Source organism: Corythoichthys intestinalis, chromosome 8 (genome assembly GCF_030265065.1).
Source record: "Corythoichthys intestinalis isolate RoL2023-P3 chromosome 8, ASM3026506v1, whole genome shotgun sequence".
In the NCBI taxonomy this organism is placed as follows: Eukaryota; Metazoa; Chordata; class Actinopteri; order Syngnathiformes; family Syngnathidae; genus Corythoichthys; species Corythoichthys intestinalis.
In genome coordinates, this window is record NC_080402.1 from 10,697,037 (window position 1) to 10,721,725 (window position 24,689).

General features: G+C 38.8%; 1 protein-coding gene across 6 annotated transcripts in view; it reads left to right on the plus strand.

The window, feature by feature from the left end:
* npnta (nephronectin a) overlaps positions 1–24,689 on the plus strand; it is a 139,058-nt gene that overhangs the window by 103,037 nt on the left and 11,332 nt on the right. For all 6 annotated transcript variants that reach the window (XM_057842651.1, XM_057842652.1, XM_057842653.1 and 3 more), the window contains 3 exons: positions 11,393–11,476; positions 16,147–16,245; positions 18,852–19,111. In XM_057842651.1, the coding sequence (XP_057698634.1) occupies positions 11,393–11,476; positions 16,147–16,245; positions 18,852–19,111 (443 nt within the window). The remainder of the gene's footprint in view (positions 1–11,392; positions 11,477–16,146; positions 16,246–18,851; positions 19,112–24,689) is intronic.

Consider the following 24,689-nt stretch of genomic DNA (forward strand, 5'->3'; position numbering starts at 1 on the left):
GTCTGCGGTTCGCTAGAGAGCATTTGGATGATCCAGAAGAGGACTGGGAGAATGTGTTATGGTCAGATGAAACCAAAATAGAACTTTTTTGGTAGAAACATACGTTCTCTTGTTTGGAGGAGAAAGAATACTGAATTGCACCATACCCACTGTGAAGCATGGGGGTGGAAACATCATGCTGTGGGGCTGTTTTTCTGCAAAGGGACCAGGACGACTGATCTGTGTAAAGGAAAGAATTAATGGGGCCATGTATCGAGAGATTTTGAGTGAAAATCTCCTTCCATCAGCAAGGGCATTGAAGATGAGACGTGGCTGGGTCTTTCAGCATGACAATGATCCCAAACACACAGCCAGGGCAACAAAGGAGTGGCTTCGTAAGAAGCATTTCAAGGTCCTGGAGTGGCCTAGCCAGTCTCCAGGTGTCAAGCCCATAGAAAATCTGTGGAGGGAGTTGAAAGTCCGTGTTGCCCAACGACATCCCCAAAACACCACTTCTCTAGAGGAGATTTTCATGGAGGAATGGGCCAAAATACCAGCAACAGTGTGTGAAAAGCTTGTGAAGAGTTACAGAAAACGTTTGGCCTCCGTTATTGCCAACAAAGGGTACATAACAAAGTATTGAGATGAACTTTTGGTTGACCAAATACTTATTTTCCACCATGATTTGCAAATAAATTCTTTAAAAATCAAACAATGTGATTTTCTGGTGTGTTTTTTCCACATTCTGTCTCTCATGGTTGAGGTTTAACCATGTTGACAATTACAGGCCTCTCTAATATTTTCAAGTGTGAGAACTTGCACAATTAGTGGTTGACTAAATACTTATTGACCCCACTGTACATTGATCTTGATCAATATGTCAATGGGCTACTCATTGAACCCATGAGCTTTCATTGATACGCTGGACGTCCAATCCATTTTGAATGGGAGTGATCGTTACCAGCCTCTCCCAGTCTAGCGCCATCAATTGCAGTGAAACTTGTACATTCATATCTCGTCCTTCCACTTTAAAACCTCTTCAGACCTAAGCATGCTGCTGAAGGACATGACGCCTTCGCGTCTCTAAACCAATAAATACACTAAATTTAATTGCTATTGCCACTTCTGGGAGATGATTGGATAGAACTTTACCCATAGAAATCAAATCATGAGGTTTGGCACGCCCTCTTTCCTAACTTTGGCTCTTTGAAAATGATTGACCAAACGAAACTTCAAAAAGGACAACGTAAAGTGCTCATTTCTCATTAAAAACACCTTACCATTAACATTAGAAATAACCAATACAGTGTTGGGCAAATGTATTGGCACACATGCACATCTGTCATATAATGCTCAATTTCTCCCAGAAAATGATTGCAAATACAAAAGCTTTGGTAGTAATATCTTCATTTATCTTGCTTGCAATGAAATAACACAAAACAGAATGAAAAAAAAAAATCATTATCATTTTACACAAAACTCCAAAAATGGGCCGGACAAAAGTATTGGCACCCTCAGCCTAATACTTGGTAGCACCACATTTATCCAAAAATGGGCCGGACAAAAGTATTGGCACCCTCAGCCTAATACTTGGTAGCACCACATTTAGACGAAATAACTGCGAATAACCGCTTACGGTATCCATCAATGAGTTCCTTACAATGCTCTGCTGGAATTTTAGACCATTCTTCTTTGGCCAACTGCTCCAGGTCTCTGAGATTTGAAGGATGCCTTCTTCAAACTGCCATTTTCAGATCTCTCTACAGTTGTTCTATAGGATTCAGGTCTGGACTCATTGCTGGCCACTTTAGAAGTCTCCAGTGCTTTCTCTCAAACAATTTTCTAGTGTTTTATGAAGTGTGTTTTGGGTCATTGGGCTGCTAGAAGACCCATGACCTCTTAGGAAGACCCAGCATTCTCACACTGGGCCCTACATTATGCTGCAAAATTTGTTGGTAGTCTTCAGACTTCATAATGCCGTGCACACGGTCAAGTAGTCCAGTGCCAGAGGTAGCAAAGCAACTCCAAAACAACAGGGAACCTCTGCCATGTTTGACTGTGAGGACCATATTCTTTTCTTTGAAGCCTCGTTTTTTTTTCCTGAAAACTCTCTGTTGATGCCTTTACCCCAAAAGCTCTACTTTTGTCTCATCTGCCCAGAGAATATTCTTACAAAAATGTTTTGGCTTTCTCGGGTACGTTTTGGCAAACTCCAGCCTGTCTTTTTTATGTCTCCGGGTTAGAAGCGATGTCTTCCTGGGCATCCTACTATAGAGTCCGTTTTTATTCAGAAGCCGACAGATAGTACGGGTTGACACTGTCTTACCCTCGGACTGCAGGACAGCTTGAGCTTGTTTGGATGTTATTCGAGGTTCTTTATCCACCATCGGCACAATCTTTTGTTGAAATTTCTCATCCATTTTTCTTTTCCGTCCACATCTTGGGAGGTTAGCCACAGTGCCATGGGCTTTACACTTATTTTTGACACTGCGCACGGTAGACACAGCAACATTCAGGTCTTTGGAGATGGACTTGTAGCCTTGAGATTTCCCATGCTTCCTTACAGTTTTGCTCCTCAAGTCCTCATACAGTTCTTTGGTCTTTGTTCTTTTCTCCATGCTCAGTGTGGTACACACAAGGACACAGGACAGACATTGAGTCAACTTTGAGTCAACTTTAATCCTTTTTAACTGGCTGCAAGTTTGATTTAGTTATTGCCACCACCTGTTATGTGCCACAGGTAAGTAACAGGTGCTGTTCATTACACAAATTAGAGAAGCATCACATGATTTTTTTAAAGGCTGCCAATAATTTTGTCCGACCCATTTTTGGAGTGTTGTGTAAAATGATAATTAGGGTTGTCAAACGATTAAAATTTTTAATAGAGTTAATTACAGCTTAAAAATTAATTAATCGTAATTAATCGCAATTCAAACCATCTATAAAATATGCCATATTTTTCTGTAAATTATTGTTGGAATGGAAAGATAAGACACAAGACGGATATATACATTCAACATATGGTACATAGGGACTGTATTTGTTTATTATAACAATAAATCAACAAAATGGCATTAACATTATTAACATTCTGTTAAAGCGATCCATGGATAGAAAGACTTGTAGTTCTTAAAAGATAAATGTTAGTACAAGTTATAGAAATTTTATATTAAAACCCCTCTTAATGTTTTCGTTTTAATAAAACTTATAAAAATTTCAATCAAAAAATAAACTAGTAGCCCGCCATTGTTGATGTCAATAATTACTTACACAATGCTCATGGATGCTGAAGCCTATAAACACCCAAGCGCCAGCAGAGGGCGACAAAACTCCGTAAAACACAACAAGTACACATTTCACTGTCCTGTCATTTTAATCTGTTTGAGAGGGCCATTTGTGCGTTAATTGCGTCAAATATTTTAACGTGATTAATAATTACTTACACAATGCTCATGGGTGCTGAAGCCTATAAAATCAATCACACCCAAACGCCAGCAGAGGGCGGCAAAACTCCATAAAAATCAACTAACATGTGGCCATTTCACTGTACTGTCATTTAAATCTGTCTGAGCGGGGCATGTGCGTTAATTGCGTCAAATATTTTAACGTGATTAATTTAAAAAATTAATTACCGCCCGTTCACGCGATAATTTTGACAGCCCTAATGATATTGATTTTTTTCCCCCATTCTCTTTTGTGTTTTTTCTTGGCAAGCAAAATACATGAAAATACAGTGGTACCTCTACATACGATGACTTCGACACACGATCTTTTCGACATCCGACGTAAAATTTGAGCCGCCATTTGTTTCTACATCCGACGAGTTGCTCGAAATACGACGACATGACAGCACTGCAAACGAACGCACGGTGGATTTTCTTGTGTGAGAAATCAACACAGTTTTCAAAAAAAGTTGATACAGTTGGAGAAACAAGGAAAAAAGTGATGCTTACCTTTGAAATGAAGATGCAAGTTATAGAAAAATGTGAGCTTGGGGTGCGCGTCCCTGAACTGGCTCAACAATACAGCTCCGTGGTCCTCTTCCGACCACCGTTCGCCACTATTCATAAGTTAAGGTGACAATTATCATTGTGGTAACATTGCCAAGGAAATCGCCAGCTTCGTCACGTTTTTATCATTTATTTAAGAACTTATCCAACACAAAACGCCCATTGTCTTAAGCAGTTGACTGCTCTCAAGAAAACTAAAGTATTATCTCTACCGCACCGACCTATCTCACTGAGACGTCAGCTTCGCGGTGCGTTCAGGGACAGTAAAAAGTGTCCGCCATATTAGAATCCGATTCGTTACATTATTTACAGGAATAATTATTAATTCTTATTATTATTATTATATTATTCTGAATTATTTATTTATAACTTATTTGTTTTTCTGTTTAATTGCCATTTGTAACAGTGCCAGCAGTATTTATTAAGAATTTAGTGTATGTTTTTCGGCTTTGGAACGAATTAATGGAATTATAATGTATTCCTATGGGAAAATCCTGCTCGACATACGACCATTTCGACTTACAAACAAGGTCCTGGAACTAATTAAATTTGTATGTAGAGGTACCACTGTATTACTACCAAAGCATTTGTAATTGCAATCATTTTCTGGGAGAAATTGAGAATTATCTGACAGAATTGCAGAGGTGCCAATACTCTGTAAAAGCATGAAATATATCCGACCAAAAATGTCACTTTGTTCTGGATTTGAGCAGAGTAAATATTGGCTCAGATACAATAGATTCTAGTTAAAAACTGACTGTAGAGGTGAAAAGGCTTAATGTTTCCAAATTTTGTTTAAAAAAATTTAGTAATTAAGAAAAAAACATGTACTCTATAAGATTCAGGTCGGGGGATTTAGCTAGCCAATCACAGTAATACATTGGTTATTGAACAATCCTTAAAATACTGCTAGCGGACGGGCATAAAGCAAAGTTAGTTCAGAACTTAGAAATTTAGAAATTCAGTCACTGATGTCAGTTTAACATTACAGCGTAAAATTTGGAACCTAAAAAATGCTCATTTTGTTGAAAGTATCATGTCATAAACCAGACAGAACGGTGCTCAAAATGCTTGCAGCTGCAAAGTTGGATGTTGCAGGTGAGATGTTTTTCTCAGGCAGATGGCAGCACATAATTAGAAATGGGGGTCGTGGGGGGTGAGCTGAGGATTTCATTAGCACCTGTCTGCAAGACACAGCTTCTCTGAGGAGGCGACTGCCCTACTGAGCAATTACTCATATAATCACTCGCAAATAAAAAGGAACGAGCCTTGAGCCTCCTTGTGTGTCTGCATATTTATAGAGATTCATCATTTACAGCAAATTATCAAAGCGATCTCCACTATAATCTGAACTCGTCCGGAGCCAGCCGCTATCACCAAACGCAACCCCTAGAGTGCCAACGTTTTTAGAGGATTTTGACTGATTTTTCAATGCCCGCAGACATTGTGTTTGATTATTTTATCCATCGCGAATATGGCAAATGTGAGAATGGACTCTTTGCTTTCATCAGGAAAAAGTAGTTTGATTATATCTTTTCTCATACTGTAGTCAGCAGTACAAAATTAGTAAATTCTTCATACTTTGACAAAACAAAAAAACAAAACAAAAAAAAGAAAATAAGGTTTTTGTGACAAATCAGCATTTTATCCAGGGGTATTTTTAGTAATTTACTACTGTAATTTTCCTACTATAAGGCGCCACCTGACTATAAACCGCCACCCACCAAATTTGACACGAAAACGTCATTTGTTCGTGGATAAGCCACACTGGACTATGAGCCGTAGTATATTTTTTTGCTCATTTCATTCATTTTTGTTGTTTTATTGCTTTACAACTTTTAGAGACATTTTACTGGCAAAGTCTTAATTTTAAATTTATACATTGGAAAGTCAATTATATGCAATGACATTTTAGGCCACCAGTGGGGGCTATGCCCCCTGGCCCCTCCTTAATCTCCGCGTACGGGTAATGTGCTGTGGCAACTCATTTTGTGTGTGTGTAAGTGCTCTCAGCAACATGAGCGGATTTGAGTGGACTCACTCAATGAAGTGTTTAATAAAGACAAGCATTTTGCTACGGTATTCTTGTTTAGAAATAATTCGGTGGGACAGTAACATGTTTAAAACTCATAATTATTACATTTCAAGTGCTTAAAAACCATTTGTCAAAATATACATATAAATGAAAGGTTTACACATACAAGAAAGCGGAAAAAACATGTCTTATATGTGTCTCTTTCCAATGCTAAATTTGAATAAATACATTGAACACCCCCCCCCCCCCCCCCCCCGCCCAAATTTTTAATGTTTTAACTAGGGCTGTCAAATGATTAAAATTTTTAATCGAGTTAATCACAGCTTAAACATTGATTCATCCTAATTAATTGCAATTCAAACCATCTCTAAAATATGCCATATTTTTCTGTAAATGATTGTTGGAGTGGAAAGATAAGACTCAAGACGGATATATACATTCAACATACTGTACATAAGTACTGTATTTGTTTATTATAACAATAAATCCACAAGATGGCATTTACATTATTAACATTCTTTCTGTTAAAGGGATCCACGGATAGAAAGACTTGTAGTTCTTAAAAGATAAATGTGAGTACAAGTTATAGTAATTTTATCTTAAAACCCCTCTGTATGTTTTCTTTTTAGTAAAATTTGTAAAATTTTCAATTAAAAAAAAACAAACTAATAGCTCGCAATTGTTGACGTCGCTGAGCGGGCTGTCAAATGGGCTCCCTGCCGTTCTTCCACAGTGTCTTTAACTACAGTTGTGGTCAAAAGTTTACATACACTTGTGAAGAACATAATGTCATGGCTCTCTTGAGTTTCCAGTTATTTCTACAACTCTGATTTTTCTCTGATAGAGTGATTGGAACAGATACTTTGTCACAAAAAACGTTCATGAAATTTGGTTCTTTTATGACTTTATTATGGGTTAACAGAAAAAGTGATCAAATCTGCTGGGTCGAAAATGTACATACACTAACACGAATTAGCAATTTCTTGTGAGTGATTACTGACTTGAACAATCATTGTCTTGAACAAGTCAGGAAAGTCACTTGGAGCCATTTCAAAGCAGCTGCAGGTCCCAAGAGCGACAGTGCAAACAATTGTTTGTTAGTATAAAGTGCATGGCACTGTTTTGTCACTGCCAAGATCAGGAAGAAAACGCAAGCTATCACCTGCTGCTGAGAGAAAATTGGTCAGGAGGGTGAAGATTCAACCGAGAATCACCAAAAAGCTGAATTAGAAGCTGCTGGAACACAGGTGTCAGTGTCCACAGTCAAGCGTGTTTTGCATCTCCATGGACTGAGAGGCTGCCGTGCAAGAAGGAAGCCCTTGCTCCAAAAGCGGCACCTTAAGGCTCGACTGAAGTTTGCTGCTGATCACATGGACAAAGATAAGACCTTCTGGAGGAAAGTTCTGTGGTCAGACGAAACAAAAATCGAGCTGTTTGGCCACAATGCCCAGCAATATGTTTGGAGGAGAAAAGGTGAGGCCTCTAACCCCAAGTACACCATGCCTGACGTCAAGCACGGTGGTGGTAGTATTATGCTGTGGGGCTGTTTTGCTGCCAATGGAACTGGGACTTTACAGAGAGTAAATGGGATAATGAAGAAGGAGGATTACCTTCAAATTCTTCAAGATAACCTAACATCATCAGCCCGAAGATTGGGTCTTGGGCGCGGTTGGGTGTTCCAACAGGACAATGACCCCAAACACACATCAAAAGTGGTAATGGAATGGCTAAATCAGGCTAAAATTAAGGTTTTCGAATGGCCTTCCCAAAGTCCTGACTTAAACCCCATTGAGAACTTGTGGACAATGCTGAAGAAACAAGTCCATGTCAGAAAGCCATCAAATTTAACTGAACTGCACCAATTCTGTCAAGAGGAGTGGTCAAAGATTCAACCAGAAGCTTGCCAGAAGCTTGTGGATGGCTACCAAAAGCGCCTAATTGAAGCGAAAACGGCCAAGGGACATGTTACCAAATATTAGCGCTGCTGTATGTATATTTTTGACCCAGCAGATTTGATCACTTTTTTCTGTTCACCCATAATAAAGTCATAAAAGAAGCAAACTTCATGAATATTTTTTGTGACAAAGAAGTATCTGTTCTAATCACTCTATCAGAGAAAAATCTGATAGAGTGATTAGAAATAACTGGAAACTCAAGAGAGCCATGACATTATGTTCTTCACAAGTGTATGTAAACTTTTGACCACAACTGTACGTAAGGTATTGATTGAAATACACCACAAGGTGTCAAGGGCGAGTTTAAATTAATGAGAGATCTAGCCAACAAGTGCGTTTTGCCCCTCGACTGACGCGGTAGTTTCCGGGTTCATTGTACCTTACGTTCATTTGAGTGTTGACTTCACAACGTACGAGATCTCTGATAGTTTGTATGTTGTGACTAAATATTGCCATCTAGTGTATTTGTTGAGCTAAACGAAATGTTTGAATAGTTTGACCAAAGTCTGAGTAAGTTTTATGTGTATTTTGCATAGCTATTTTGATTGGGAATGCCAGTTCTCTTTGCATTGAGCGCTTTTCGTTTTGTGACCATTATTTTTTTTTTTTTGAGAGATAGGAATATTATTTTTGTTGTGCTTTCACTAAATGATTAACTGTTCCGCCCAAATGCATGATGGGATGTTGGGCAACCATGACTGTCAGTTGTGGCTGCAAATGGTATATGTTCTGCGTTGTGTTCAATGAAGTGTGTTAAGAAAAAGATCATCTCCTCTCATTCTTCCCCACGCCGCTCGCCACAATAGTTGTAATTGTTGTAAAAGAGTTGTCAAAGCTTATGCCAATAAACGGTGCGGTCCAATTGATGCCTATGTCTGCCTCTTAGCTCTCAATGTACAAAAAAACGGCGTCATTGTATTCTGATTGAGGCAATGCATGAGTGGGTCATTCCGCGCATGCGTTAAATGCGTTAAATATTTTAACGTGATTAATTGATAAAATAAATTACCGCCCGTTAACGCGATAAATTTGACAGCACTAGTTTTAACAAAAATTAGCTCTGCCTATACTTTGCAGATTTTCAATTATCGCGTGGGGGCAGTCCCCATTAACTGTGGAAAAACTAGGGAAACTTTATAGACTTGACTTTTTCCCTGTCAATGTTTCTAAAGCAAGTTCCACAAATAATCGCCGCCATGCTCATATTCATATGAAAATTGACTTCAGATTGTGTTGAAGTACTAGAAATACATCTCCCTTGAGCAAGAGGATATATGTGTGCTGTTTAAAATAAGAAGACTGATGAAGGTCTATTTTCCACCTCCTGCCCCGGAGTTCAAATTACACTTTCCTTAATTAGGATCATTTTATTTATACGCACTATGAACGGATGCATGATATCCAAGAAGGGGGGAGGGTCCGTGGTTTGGGCACATTCCTTTAAAGATCATCTGCACGCACGCACGTTAAGCCCGAGATGCCAGGGATAGTTGGTGCGAGTTTCTGCTCCACTTGAATGGGTTTACGCATTCAGGCTCCCCGCCAGCTTCTATGACTCATTTGTTGGAGCCGTCGGAGGTCATAGCGATCTGAAAATAGGTTTTTATCAGCGCAACTCATTAAAATCACGCTGAGTTTGAGTGCAATTTTGGATCTTTGATGACATTTTCATAGATGTTTGAAGGGTTTTAGCGCTTTATAAGGCAAGGGGCTATTTTTGGTCATTTAACTCATTGACTGCCATTGAGGGCGATTGCAGGATTGGACGTCTATCGCAGTCAAAGGCAGTGAAACATTGTGGTATTTTAATTTTTTTCTTAGTATTTGAATTAGAGATGATGGATCGGGTCAGATCACGTCATTTTCAAAGTATCGGAATCGGCAAAAAAATATCGGACATGCTTTTTTTTTTTTTTTTTTTTTTTAATTTTTTTTTATTAAATCGTTTTCTAATTGTATTTAATGTTACAGACATAATTTGTTACACTCATCCAGAGTCTTTAGTTTAGGCTTAAGGTAGGGTTATCAAATTTATCCCGATAACCGGAAATACATCTCGCTGACGATAGCACCAGCATATTAGTAACTAGTTTAGATGTTCAATGTATTTCTTGTTGTTGTTTGTGTATGTTTCTTTTCTTTCTTCTCTTGTATTTCTTTTCTTCTGTCTCCCCATAATCCCTTCCTGTTTGCTGCTTTGTCATAATAAAAAGGTATTTTGAATGATCACAACGGGAGTATGTCAGACTGTCAATGTGAAACATTAAAACTGTTCAGAATCCGGGCACTTAGACTTCCATTCTCTGTGTCAAACAGGTGAACAGGAGAGGTTTAATTAAAAAAAAAAAAAAATTATCCCGATAACGGCGGTAATTAATGTTTTAAAAAATGTGTCACGTTAAAATATTTAATGCATGCGCTGCATGACCCACTCACGCATTGTCGCGCTCAATCTGTAATGGCGCCGTTTTACCTATATAGAGAGCTAAAAGGCAACGTAAAATGAGTAGAGTGAATTTTGGCAGCCTTTTTTTAATTGGCTAAAGCCTTACAATCCCTCTCCCTACGATTAGAAATATCGTGGGAAGCAATGTGGGGAATCAAGGTAGCAATTGATCTTTTTCTTTACACCTTATGTTATTTCCCAACGCAGAGAAGATATATCATTTGGTAGCACTACGCACAGTCATGGTTGCTAAAGGCGTGTTACATCCACCCATCATGCATTTGGGAATGGCTACAGTATCATTTACTGAAAGCTCAACAAATACACTAGATTGCAATATTTCGTCACAATATACAAAGTCACAAGTCTTTCTATCCGTGGATCACTCTCACAGAAAGAATGTAAATGCCATCTTGAGGATTTATTGTCATAATAAACAAATACAGTACTTATGTACTGTATGTTGAATGTATATATTCGTCCGAGTTTTATTCATTTTTTTCTTAATGCATTGCCAAAATGTATATGATCGGGAAAAATTATCGGGAATGATTGGAATTGAATCGGGAACAAAAAAAAAGCAATCAGATCGGGAAATATCGGGATCGGCAGATACTCAAACTAAAACAATCGGGATCGGACCGGGAGCAAAAAAACATGATCGGAACAACCCTAATTTGAATGACTACACGGTAAATGTTAAAAAAAATTTAAAAAAATCCAAAATGAGCCGCATAATAATACTCCAATAATAGTTTACGGTTTAATGTTTTTTTGTGGTTTATTTTTTTTAGATTAACTAATTACTTTGAATAGAAATGCAGTCAAATGAGGTTGTCTTTTTGTTCTATAGCAAAATGTTGAAACGTTTTTTAGAAATCTGCCAGAAACCTCATAAATTGTGATGTACGCGACAAAGAGAGCACTGTCATGACTTTTCTTCACGGGTCTTCGTTTATCTCCTCAGTCCCACGGAATCACAACCACAATGCAGTTCTGGACTTCGACATTGAGCTGGGCAACACGGCCGATGAAGCCAAGGATGACCCTGGTAAGCCAGTGCACTTTATTTGCTTGAATTACATTACATTTCTGAGATTTCGGAAGAAATTTCCCTAAATGTTTGCGCTTACTTTTGAAAGCAGACCTATCATAAGCATTGAGAAAACGCTAAATGCAGTACCCCAGGGGGCAGAGGCACTGATTTTCCATAAGTGTTCAAAATTAGGTCAGAAATGTGTTTATTTGAAGAGACAGTAAATGGACTTACCGTAATTTCCCGAATATAAGGCCCCCCGTGTATAATACGCACCCCAAATTTACTTGTAAAATCTAGGGAAAATTATTGTACCCGTTTATAACACGCACCCTAATTTTAGCACCAATAAATAGAAGAATACAAGAAAACAGAGCTCGAGTACAGACACAGAAATGTCATTTTACTGACAGGTGAAACACAGCACAAGCATAGCATATTGGTAGTTCAAAACATTACCATAAACTGACAATATTTACAGTAATAATATGATTTGACAACTTCTCCAACTTACCAGAATCTAGGAGAAAACAAAACAGATGTGACTTTTCTTTTAAAGGCTGCTGTATAAATTGCTTGTTTCATCATGATGAATAAATGTTTCTTCCATGGATTGATACGGTAAAATGAAAGTGAGAACTTACATCGGAAATCCGAGAGCTCATCGCTGTCGACACGACAGTAACAATAGGAACTATTGTTATTTGGGTTTGAGTTTCCCGTGGGACAGATATAGTTGACGGACACACACAGGAAGTCTGTGTTGTTACATTTGTTATGGTCTGAGTTGCGGAGCTGCAATAAACGTTGACTCAAATGATTTAAAGAAACTAAATTCTGTGCTTTATGAAGAGTGAAAAAAGCAGAATTTAACACAGACGAAATCATTTGGCCGATCAGAGTGAAGTATTACCGAAACAAAATGATAACGTCACGTACCGTAATGGTCGGCAACGGATCGCCGCATACGTTTCTTCAACACAACGTGGCCGTGTCAATTAAAAAAAAAAATCGGTTTTATATATATAATATATATATTAGGGGTGTCAAACGATTAAAATTTTTAATCGAGTTAATTACAGCTTAAATATTAATTAATCGTAATTAATCGCAATTCAAACCATCTATAAAATATGCCATATTTTTCTGTAAATTAATGTTGGAATGGAAAGATAAGACACAAGATGGATGTATACATTCAACATACGGTACATTAGTACTGTATTTGTTTATTATAACAATAAATCAACAAGATGGCATTACCATTATTAACATTCTGTTAAAGCGATCCATGGATAGAAAGACTTGGAGTTCTTAAAAGGTAAATGTTAGTACAAGTTATAGAAATTTTATATTAAAACCCCTCTTAATGTTTTCGTTTTAATAAAATTTGTAAAATTTTCAATCAAAAAATAAACTAGTAGCCCGCCATTGTTGATGTCAATAATTACTTACACAATGCTCATGGATGCTGAAGCCTATAAACACCCAAGCGCCAGCAGAGGGCGACAAAACTCCGTAAAACACAACAAGTACACATTTCACTGTCCTGTCATTTTAATCTGTTTGAGAGGGCCATTTGTGCGTTAATTGCGTCAAATATTTTAACGTGATTAATTTAAAAAATTAATTACCGCCCGTTAACGCGATAATTTTGACAGCCCTAATACATTATATATATATATTTCTGTCTCCATCCATGTACCCGTTTTAATGCGCACCATGATTTTACTAATTGATTTTGGGGGGGAAAAGTGCGCGTTATATTCGGGAAATTACGGTATTCCAATATCGTTTAAAAAAATACAAAATTATTAGTCGACTAATCGTAAAAATAGTCTGCTGACTAATTGGGAAAAAAATAGTCGTTTGGGACAGCCCTACCGAAACACATTTCCTCCGTACCCTTTTCACCTTTTTAACCCCTGACCCATTTTCATGCCTGTTAATTGTGCTTTCTCATGAGCTTTCCGAAACTGCAAAGATACGTAGAATCTGACTGGAATTGAAAAAGTAAGTGCATTTTATTTATCTAATTTGAGGAAATTCAAGATGAGAAAATCTGCAAAGAAGCTATGCTTTCATTCCTTTGCAATCATCCTGTCCACCTCTTGGTTGTGACGTGGCTCAGTGGTAAAGTAGGTCGCTCCCCAGCCTAAGTGTCCTTGAGCAAGGTATTGAACCCCATGTTGCTTCTGATGCTGCGTCATCTGTAGGTAAATGAGCATAAGTTTCAAAGTGCCTTGATGGCAGTGTTGTTTTCGTCCTCGAACAATTTTTTTCATGACGCGCAAAAAATGTGTCTTGGGAGACTAAAAAAATGACAAGATGGAGGCCAGTTGTCGTCTGACGAGACGAGAACGCATTATAAACGGCTACATGGATGGAGACAGAAATATATACAGTATATATTATATATATGGTGGATAACACAGACAAGACTGAAAAAGCAGTTTCTGCTCTTGCACCCCTCTGTAAAAGAAACTGCTGTATTTTAAGCCAAAACAACTGTTGCGTTTGATAGAACAATATGTCTTTATGCTGCAATAGCAGATTCATGGCGCATGAAGCCCCCGAACTATTTTTAATTTTTCCGTTTTACCCTGAAAACCCCCGTTTACAGACGTCGCGCAACCACTTTTGTTGAAATCTAGCCACAAAAAGAATGTAAGTAATTATATTTATTATTCAAAATGTCTGTAATTTTTAGCTTAGAATCATTAATTGATGTCTAAATTTTAGTTTGAAAAAAAAAAAACGACTTTAAAAAATTATTCACTCGCATATTTTAAACTTTTAAACGAATTACGTCTCACTGAAAAATTTGGCGTCTGTAAAAAAGTCACGGATATCTACCTCATTACTATCGCTTAATTGTATTTTTTTTTTGTTACTGTTGCATTTTCCCCGATATGTTAGATGATAAATAATTGATCCAAACAAAATAAATTTGAAAAAAATAACGTTTAAAAGGGTAACTATATGACAAAGAAAATCTAAACCACTCCTTGTTGTCTGCGATTTCTGCATCGCGACCCTTGTTATATCACCATGTTTCACCCATAAAATTTTTTTTTAAAAATCAAAACAAGGTAAGTACGCAATAATATCGCGTTAAAATCATGGCGTCTTTAATTCTGCTCTCGCGTGTTCTCGCCTCCAATTAGGGTTTTGCTGTTAAAAAAAAAAAATCCTTTTAAAAATGCCTTCCTGTTCAAAATTTTTGTTCCCCCAGAAAATTGAGATTTTAAGCTTTCCAATTATGTATCACACATGCATATCGGACAATTTTGAAAGTTGGCCAAATTAAGGGTCTCAGAGCGGAACTTCAAGTCACCTGAGTGTTTTCCACCACATATATATTGACACGGCCACGTTGTGTTGAAGAAACGTATGCGGCGATCCGTTGCCGACCGTTACGGTACGTGACGTCACCATTTTGTTTCGGTAATACTTCACTCTGATCGGCCGAATGATTTCATCTGTGTTAAATTCTGCTTTTTTCACTCTTCATAAAGCACAGAATTTAGTTTCTTGAACTCATTTGAGTCAACGTTTATTGCAGCTCCGCAACTCGGACCATAACAAACGCAACAACACAGACTTCCTGTGTCCGTCTTCTATATCTGTCCCTCGGGAAACTCAAACCCAAATAACAATAGTTCCTATTGTTACTGTCGTATTGACATCGATGAGCTCTCACGGATTTCCGACTTACGTTCTCCCTTTCATTTTACCGTATCAATTCATGGAAGAAACATTTATTCATCATGATGAAACGAGCAAGTTTTACAGCAGCCTTTAAAAGAAAAGTCACATGTGTTTTGTTTTCTCCTAGATTCTGGTAAGTTGGAGAAGTTGTCAAATCATATTATTACCGTAAATATTGTCAGTTTATGGTAATGTTTTGAACTACCAATATGCTGTGCTTGTGCTGTGTTTCACCATTCAGTAAAATGACATTTCTGTATCTGTACACGAGCTCGGTTTTCTTGTATTCTTCTATTCATTGGTGCTAAAATTAGGGTGCGCGTTATAAACGGGTACAATAATTTTCCCTAGATTTTACAAGTAAATTTGGGGTGCGCATTATACACGGGTGCGCCTTATATTTGAGAAATTACGGTAGTTAGTTAGTTAGTTAGTTAGATGGACTTACGACCCTCCAACCCCTAAAAATTATCTCCTTGGATCTACACAATTCACGTAGGTCAACCTTTTTGACTTCAAAACGGCGAATTTCGCCGAAAGGTGAGTGATTTTCATGCCTGAATAAAGAAAGCCCCGAATCTCATTTTTTTATTATTTTTTGACCCGAGTGACTAGTTTTGACGGCCTCCACGAGCGCATGTGTGCCAAAGTGACTTTTTGAACTGCTGCTAGGACAAATTTATAGCTATTCTTTGAATAATGACATTTTCATGGCAACCTTTTGCTTCTTTTTACTTGCCATGACTGCATACACGCAAGGATATATTTTTTATGAATAATGCTGTTTTCCCTTTTGGCTCTCAAACCATTGCATATTAAAAGAATACAGCTATTAAAATAGAAGTTTTCCAGGTTTTTTTCACCTAAAATCTTCCAAAAAAGGTAGTTTTTTAAATTGAACGATGTCTTGAAAAATGGGCCTGTCTCTTCAGTATAGTGATATTATTACGTTAATTTTACGTCTTTGTGGTCAGATTCTGGTTTCCTGAGCTGCTCCTTTGACGACGGCCTCTGCGGATGGATCAGAGACAACGACGGTGACGTGCACTGGGAGACCACGCCTGACCCAGCAGGTAATGAAAGGCTGGTGCATTAGTGTTTACAAAATAAACAAAGTTTCCATCTTGGACTCAAACACAAGAGACAAATTAGAGACTAACTGACCTTCAAGGAATGCCAATGAGAGACACTTTTTACTCGAATGACTATGATTTTTTTTGTTTTTGGCTATACTCAAGTGGCGTTCTTAGCCTACGTGGTACCCTGGGTGACAAAAAGCTTTGGCGCTGGGTTGTTTGTGTGTGTGTGCGCTCTTCTTCGTGTGCGCAAATACGTTATTCTTCATGCTCTCACTCGCGTGCGGGAGTACTATGTGCTCTACATTTCCTGCGCCAAAATAAAAGCGTGCATAACAAAACAAAAATCCACATTGTAATCACATACACATTTCGCCAAAGGGAAGAACATAAAATAAATAAAGTAAAAATTATACGACTGGAGACAAAATGCCGGGCGAAAGTCGAAATCACGTACAGTGGTATGAAAAAGTATCTCAAACTTTTGGAATTTCTCACATTTCAGCATAAAATTACCATTAAATGTGATCTGATCTTTGTCAAAATCACACAGATGAAAAAACAGTGTCTGCTTTAACTTAAAACACCCAAACATTTACAGGTTTTCATATTTTAATGAGGATAGGATGCAAACAATGACAGAAGGGGGACAAATAAGTGAGTAACCCATCACATTTAATTTTTTGTGGCCTCTCCCCCTTGGGCAGCAATAACTTTAACCAGACGCTTCCTGTTGCTGCAGATCAGTCTGGCACATCGATCAGGACTAATCTTGACCCATTCTTCTCTACAAAACTGCTGTAGTCCAGTTAGATTCTTGGGATGCATGGCATGAATTGCTTTCATGCCACAGCATCTCAATGGGGTTCAAGTCTGGACTTTGATTTGGCCACTCCAGAACGTGTATCTTCTTCTTCTGAAACTATTCTGAAGTTGATTTACTTCTGTGTTTTGGATCGTTGTCTTGTTGCAGCATCCATCCTCTTTTTAGCTTCAATTGTCTGACAGACGGCGTCAAGTTTTCCTGCAAAACATCCTGATAAACTTTTGAATTCCTTCCTCCATTAATGATTGCAAGTGGTCCAGGCCCTGAGGCAGCAAAATAGCCCCAAATCATTGATGCTCCCTCCACCATGCTTCACGGTGGGGATGAGGTGTTGATGTTGGTGAGCTCTTCCATTTTTCCTCCAAACATGACATTGTGTGTTACTCCCAAACAATTAAACTTTCGTTTCATCTGTCCACAAAATATTTTGCCAAAACTTCAGTGGAGTGTCCAAGTGCCTTTTTGCGAACATTAAATGAGCAACAATTTTTTTTTAGACAGCAGTGGCTTCCTCCATGGAGTCCTCCCATGAACACCATTCTTAGCCATAGTTTTAATTATAGTTGATGTGTGCACAGAGATATTGGACTGTGCCAGTGATTTCTGTAAGTCTTTAGCAGACACTGTAGGGTTCTTTTTTTATCTCTATGAGTATTCTGCGCTAAACTCTTGCCGTCATCTTTGGTGGACGGCTACTCCTTGGGAGAGAAGCAACAGTGCCAAACTCTCTCCATTTGTAGACAACTTCTCTGACTGTCGGTTGATGAACATCCAAACTTTTAGAGATTAGATAGAGATATCCTGTCCCAGCCAGGGCCGGCCCAGGCCATTTGGGGGCCCTAAGCAAAATAATGCCAAGGGGCCCATATTTTTGGCACACTACAGTATTTCATCACAGTGTACTGTGAAACCCATGCATGCAATCCAACCCATGCGTCCATATTTTGTATATTAATCAAGATTTTGTTGCACTGCATTCTTCAAACTTCTCCCCCAAATAATTGTCAGTACTTACAGTAGATAGCGCCAAACCTTTTTCTAAAAGAGGAAAAGAACAAAATTAAAGAACTTTTATTTTTTAAGCTTGTAAAAACATATTAAAACTGACAAAAGTAAAATAAAGCAAATTGTAGTAAACAAAATAGAATATAAATTAAACAATTGCCAGATTGGGGGCCCCCTAGTGGTCAGGGGCCCTAAGCAGCTGCATAGTCTGCGTATAGGCTGGGCCGGCCCTGGGACTCCCAGCTTTATACAAATCAACAATCCTTGATCGCAGGTCTTTAGACAGCTCTTTTAACCGAGCCATGATGCACATCAACTATGCTTCTCATCAAGACAATTCTTACCAGGTGTGTGTTTTAAAGTGGGCAGGGCAGCTTTAAACCACTCATCAGTGATTGGGCACACAGCTGACCGAAATTGTTTGGTAAAAATTGGTTTCAATTGCTCTTTAAGTCTCCTTAGGCAGAGGGTTCACTTACTTATTTTTCCCCCTTCTGTCATTGTTTGCATGCTCATTAAAATATGAAAACCTATAAATGTTTGGGTGGTTTTAGTTAAAGCAGACACTGTTTTTACATCTGTGTGATTTTGACAAAGATCTGATCACATTTCATGGTGATTTTATATAGAAATGTGAGAAATTCCTAAAGGGTCAGATACTTTTTCATACCACTGTATGTTGTGTACGTCGTAACCTGTATTGTAATTTTTGGGTTGGCACACAGGGACTGCTACCAACTGATATTGGCCAATGTGTTGTTTCTCTCAAAAGGCGGTCGCTACCTGACCATCCCCGAAGTGGGTGACAAGAGGACAGGGCGGGGAGCGAGGCTCGTCCTCCCTTTAGGCCCTCCTTGGAACGAGGGCAACCTTTGCCTGTCGTTCCGCCACAAGCTGGCGGGCCACCACGTCGGCATGCTGCAGGTGTTCGTGAAGAAGGGCAACCGCTACAGCCCGGCCGTGTGGGGGAGGACTGGTGGAAACGGCTGGAGGCAAACCCAGATAACGCTGTGGGGGGCGGGGCTAGAGAGCGTAAGTAACTCTCTCAGGCTACGTCTACACAAGGACAGATCATTTTCTCCAGGGTATTTTGCCGACTATTTTTATACCTGTCCACGCTTCGTTTAAGGTGCGTTTAAGGGCCTCCCCGCTTCTGCAAGGTACGCCTGCATTTGCGTAAACTACACATGCGTAAAAAGGAGAAGCCTCATGTGTTACGTCATCACCCGCGCGGTTTACCTCTGAAACAGAAACTCATTTCGAAATTTCTACACCTTCTAGACCAGGGGTGGGCAAATCGGTCCTCGAGGGCCGCAGTGGGTCCTGGTCTGATTCAGCACACACAGTATAACCAATGAGGTTTCAGTGGAAACAAGGAGCACCTGACTGCAATCAACTGATTGCACTTGTAAGAAACCAGATTGGTGAAAGGCTGTCCTCATGTTGGGTATGAACAAAAACCCGCACCCACTACGGCCCTTTGTGGAATTAATTGCCCACCCCTGTTCTAGTCATTATTTTGAGATCACTCTCTTTTTCGTGATCGCAATTAAAGGCATCACACAGAAGCGAGAGTGGAAGGGAGAGCACGCTCTACTTTTACGAGCAGGTGCCGTGTTGTGATTGAAATAAATCTTTATAAAACAACGGAGGCGTGACATCATTACTTGGGATGTTACAATTAGGGTTGTTCCGATCATATTTTTTGTGCTCCCAATCCGATCGTTTTAGTTTGAGTATCTGCCGATCCCGATATTTCCCGATCCGATTGCTTTTTTTTTTTTTTTTTTTCTTCTCCCGATTCAATTCCAATCATTCCCGATAATTTTTCATATACATTTTGGCAATACATTAAGAAAAAAATGAATAAAACTCGGACGAATATATACATTCAACATACAGTACATAAGTACTGTATTTGTTTATTATGATAATAAATCCTCAAGATGGCATTTACTAGGGCTGCAGCTATCGAATATTTTAGTAATCGAGTAATCGACTGAAAATTCTATCGATTAATCGAGTAATCGGATAAAACAAATATATTTTTAGGTGAAGAGCAATTATACATATACATGAGAAAACAAGACATTTCATCTAATCTTTCAGTCAATCAATGTCTTTATTTTCGATGTATATTGTTGAAAACAGCCAACAATTGCATCTCAGATGTAACTAGAATTTTTAAAAAAAGACTAATTCACTGCTTTCACTCAAAAAACCTTTAGATCTTATTAAAATATATATATATATCTTACCTAAAAATGTCGTTACGCTTGATAACACACATCACTTAAAAGTTAGGATTTTTTTCCCCATGTGTTTCAATTGAATTTCTCTTTGTGTCAAGCCATTTTTAAGTTCTAGTTAAGTTTTAAGTTAGTCTAAACTGTAAGTCCTGAGAGGATTTTGTGTTTTTGCAGTGTTCAAAATAAATGTATGATACAGGCTGTATTGGAGCACATTAGGGACCAGTGCTACTTGGTGTTTTATCCAGCAATGACTACTAAGCTAAAATTGATAGTTAGCATGATTAAGTTTTTATTTTACACCCTCATCACTCCACAATGCTATGTTATGTTAAAGCCTGTATGTAAGACACGTTAGCCACGCATCGACAGTGGTCATAATTAATTGAAACCTAGCCCTCCGCAGGGCTAACGTTACGTGAGCTAGTAGCGACAGTAACGTTAATCTTATTTATTAGCGCTTAGCGCTCTTTATTAGCGCTTAGCGCTGTACTGCTTTAAGATGGCGGCTGTTTACAAACGCTGCCCAGACGCGGCCGAGTCTGTCATTTCGCATCTAGTTCAACATACATGTGATCTCTATGAGACGCATCAGACGCTACCTGTTACCAATGTAGCATTGTGCAGGCTAGTATTTAGCAACGTCGGCGTCGTTTGTGGCAGCTGTCGGCTGCAGTAAGTTGTTTTTTTTTCCCTTTTTCCTCTCCGCACGGAACAGCGCGTTGTCCCGCATTAAAAGTAGTCCTAGCAAAACGTGATGCTTAGAGCTGTCAAAATAAACGATTACTCGAGGTGAATAAAATTACTCAGATCAGTTTTTAAACTCGAGTTACTCGAGTTGCTCGAGTACTCGTTTCAGCTCTAGCATTTACATTATTAACATTCTTTCTGTGAGAGGGATGCACGGATAGAAAGACTTGTAATTATTAAAGGATAAATGTGACTTTGTATATTGTGACTAAATATTGCCATCTAGTGTGTTTGTTGAGCTTTCAGTAAATTATACTGTAGCCATTTAACTGTTCTGCCCAAATGCATGATGGGAAGTGGAACCATGATTGTGCGTAGTGGCATCAATTGATATATCTTCTCTGCGTTGGGAAAAAACATAGGGTATTAAGAAAAAAAGATCAACTACTACCTTGCTTCCCCACGTTGCTCTCCACGATATTTCTAATTGTTGAGAGAGGGATTGTAAGGCTTTAGCCAATTAAAAAAATGCTCCAAAGACTGCCAAAATTCACTTAACTCATTTTACGCTGCCTTTTAGCTCTATATATAGGTAAAACGGCGCCATTATAGTTTGAACGCAACAATGCATGAGTATGTCGTGCAGCGCATGCGTTAATTGCTTTAAATATATTAACGTGATTAATTTTAAAAAAATAATTACCGCCGTTAACGCGATAAATTTGATAGCCCTACTTTAAGCCAAAACTAAAGACTCTGGATGAGTGTAAGGCATTTTGTCTGTAACGTTAAAAACAAATAGAAGACGATTTAATTAAAAAATACATATATATTAAAAAAAAGGCATGTCCGATATTTTTTTGCCGATTCCGATACTTTGAAAATGACGTGATCAGACCCGATCCGATCGATCGGGACATCTTTAGTTACAATCGATGCTCAGTTGCGCTCTCACCACTTGGAAAATTACAAATAGAAGCATATGGTGTGACGCTGAGTATATTTCCTGGAAGCAGCAATCAGGACTGCTTGTGGATAAAAGTGGCGATCCTGGAAGTGGCAACAGTTTTGACTGGCAGAAATGTCTGGGGGGAAAAAACTGATTGCACGCCTCTTTGACTAATTTGGTTTAATTTTTAATTTTTCTCTACGTATTTTTCTATTCAGTACTCGTGTTCGGTCGACATTGAGTTAGGAGGGGCCAGCCCAGCAGCTGGCTGATCGGAGACAACTCGGGAGACGACCTCTGTAAATAAACGCTCAGCTCCACCTCATCCGCGATGGGAGGACCCCAAATGGGCAATGAATTTACCGTAATTTCCCGAATATAAGGCGCACCCGTGTATAATGTGCATCCCAAATTTACTTGTAAAATCTAGGGGAAATTATTGTACCCGTTTATAACGCGCACGCTAATTTTAGCACCAATAAATAGAAGAATACAAGAAAACAGAGCTTGTGTACAGATACAGAAATGTCATTTTACTGAATGGTGAAACACAGCACAAGCATAGCATATTGGTAGTTCAAAACATTACCATAAACTGACAATATTTACGGTAATATGATTTGACAACTTCTCCAACTTACCAGAATCTAGGAGAAAACAAAACAGATGTGACTTTTCTTTTAAAGGCTGCTGTATAACTTGCTCGTTTCATCATGACGAATAAAAGTTTCTTCCATGGATTGATATGGTAAAATGAAAGTGAGAACATCGGAAATCCGAGAGCGCTCATCGCTGTTGACACGACAGTAACAATAGGAGCTATTGTTATTTGGGTTTGAGTTTCTCGAGGGACAGATATAGTTGACGGACACACACAGGAAGTCTGTTGTTAAGTTTGTTATGGTCCAAGTTGCGGAGCTGCAATAAACGTTGACATAAATGAGTTCAAGAAACTTAAATTCTGTGCTTTATGAAGAGTGAAAAAAGCAGGATTTAACACAGACGAAATCATTCGGCCGATCAGAGTGAAGTATTACCGAAACAAAATGGTGACGTCACGTACCGTAATGGTCGGTAACGGATCGCTGCATACGTTTCTTCAACACAACGTGGCCGTGTCAATAAAAAAATTTTTTTTAAAAACGGTTTATATATATATATCTAATATATATATAATTTCTGTCTCCATCCATGTACCCGTCTATAATGCGCACTATGATTTTACAAGTTGATTTTGGGGAAAAAAAGTGCGCGTTATACTCGGGGAAATTACGGTAAGCATATTATTGAGACATAGTTTGAAAGTTCAAGAAAAATGTGTGGAAAAGGAAAGAGCAGGAATGCCACGTCGTGATCGTCCACCTCCATTGTTTACACTGTTATGCCGCACTAAAAACAGTGACGGCATGACGTCCCTTCCCGAGATTTCGAATGTTGTACGGTGACACCAGTCCATATTAGGTGGCGCGTAGGCTGCGGGTAACATTACCCGCCTACTTTATCCGTCTAGCAACTAATCCAGATAATAGGCATACTAGTGTAGCCGACATGCCATATAGTCCAACTAATTACACGTTTAAAGTGCATGTGACACGAAAAAAGCATGTTTATTTCATAATACACGCAGTATTTTATGTTCCTGAATGATATGGACCGCTTGGATGTGTGTGGAAGCGATCGATATATTTATTTAGTTTTTTGAATCCCGCGCCATGAAAATGAGTGACTTCCGGCTTCGGTCTTGCATTGAGGAGTAGGGCGCTGTGACGTGTACGGGTGAAGGCGTCCTCTTCACCATACAGCGTACTGTTGCGTATGAGGACGAAGGATTCAGCTGATTTTGCGGATTAATACGTTTATTTTTCGTATCGCGCCAGCCAAACGGCTGCTGAAAAATCATTCTGTATGAGGGAGAGGCGTATGCGCCTTTTTGGAGTTTCAAAAGGTTCCCATTCACCATGGATATTGCCCAACACAAGCCCGACTACTGTGGGACCATTGGACTTTCGAGGAAGTGAGTAAACATCTTGTTTTGTATTATGTAAAATACAAATACAGCGATTACAAAGTAAACACTACAAATTTTCTTTAAATGAAGGAATACTTACGTTTGATCATTGATAGTCTTGTAAAAAGCTCTCATGCACATTAGCTGCACGTTAGCTTCACAACAACTGCAGCCGCCCTCCTCAGGGGAACGAAAAAATTGCTCTCCGCCGGGTGGTTTGCCAATCCGTGAAGACAATCGACAACGCAGTCGTCATGTCAAATAATCGGGCTAGTTATGTGTGATTTTCCGCTTCGAAGACTTTGAAACATCACTCGGTTCGGGTTAGCATGTCGGCTAGCTGTCACGCCTCTTGGTTTGTTTACATTCTCCGAAGCCGGGGAAGGGAAATGACATATGTCAGATTTAGGTGTCATAAAATATCGTTCGGGAGGTGTGACAGTAAAGGTGAAGTCGACAGTTTTGACCGTTATGGAGTAATTTTGCCATGTCATCCTGAATAAGTGCATTTTTATGATTTCATATTCCATTTAGCACAAGACTGTTATTTGTCATGACCATGTCATTTATTTAGCAATTGGGGAAAATACTTGGATAAAAAGAATATCCTGTAAAAATATTGAAGTCAAGAGACAGAAACAATGACATTTTGCAGCTCTCCTCGTCGCGTTTTCCTCGTTGTGAATAATTCCACCGCGACGGGCTGACTGGTCC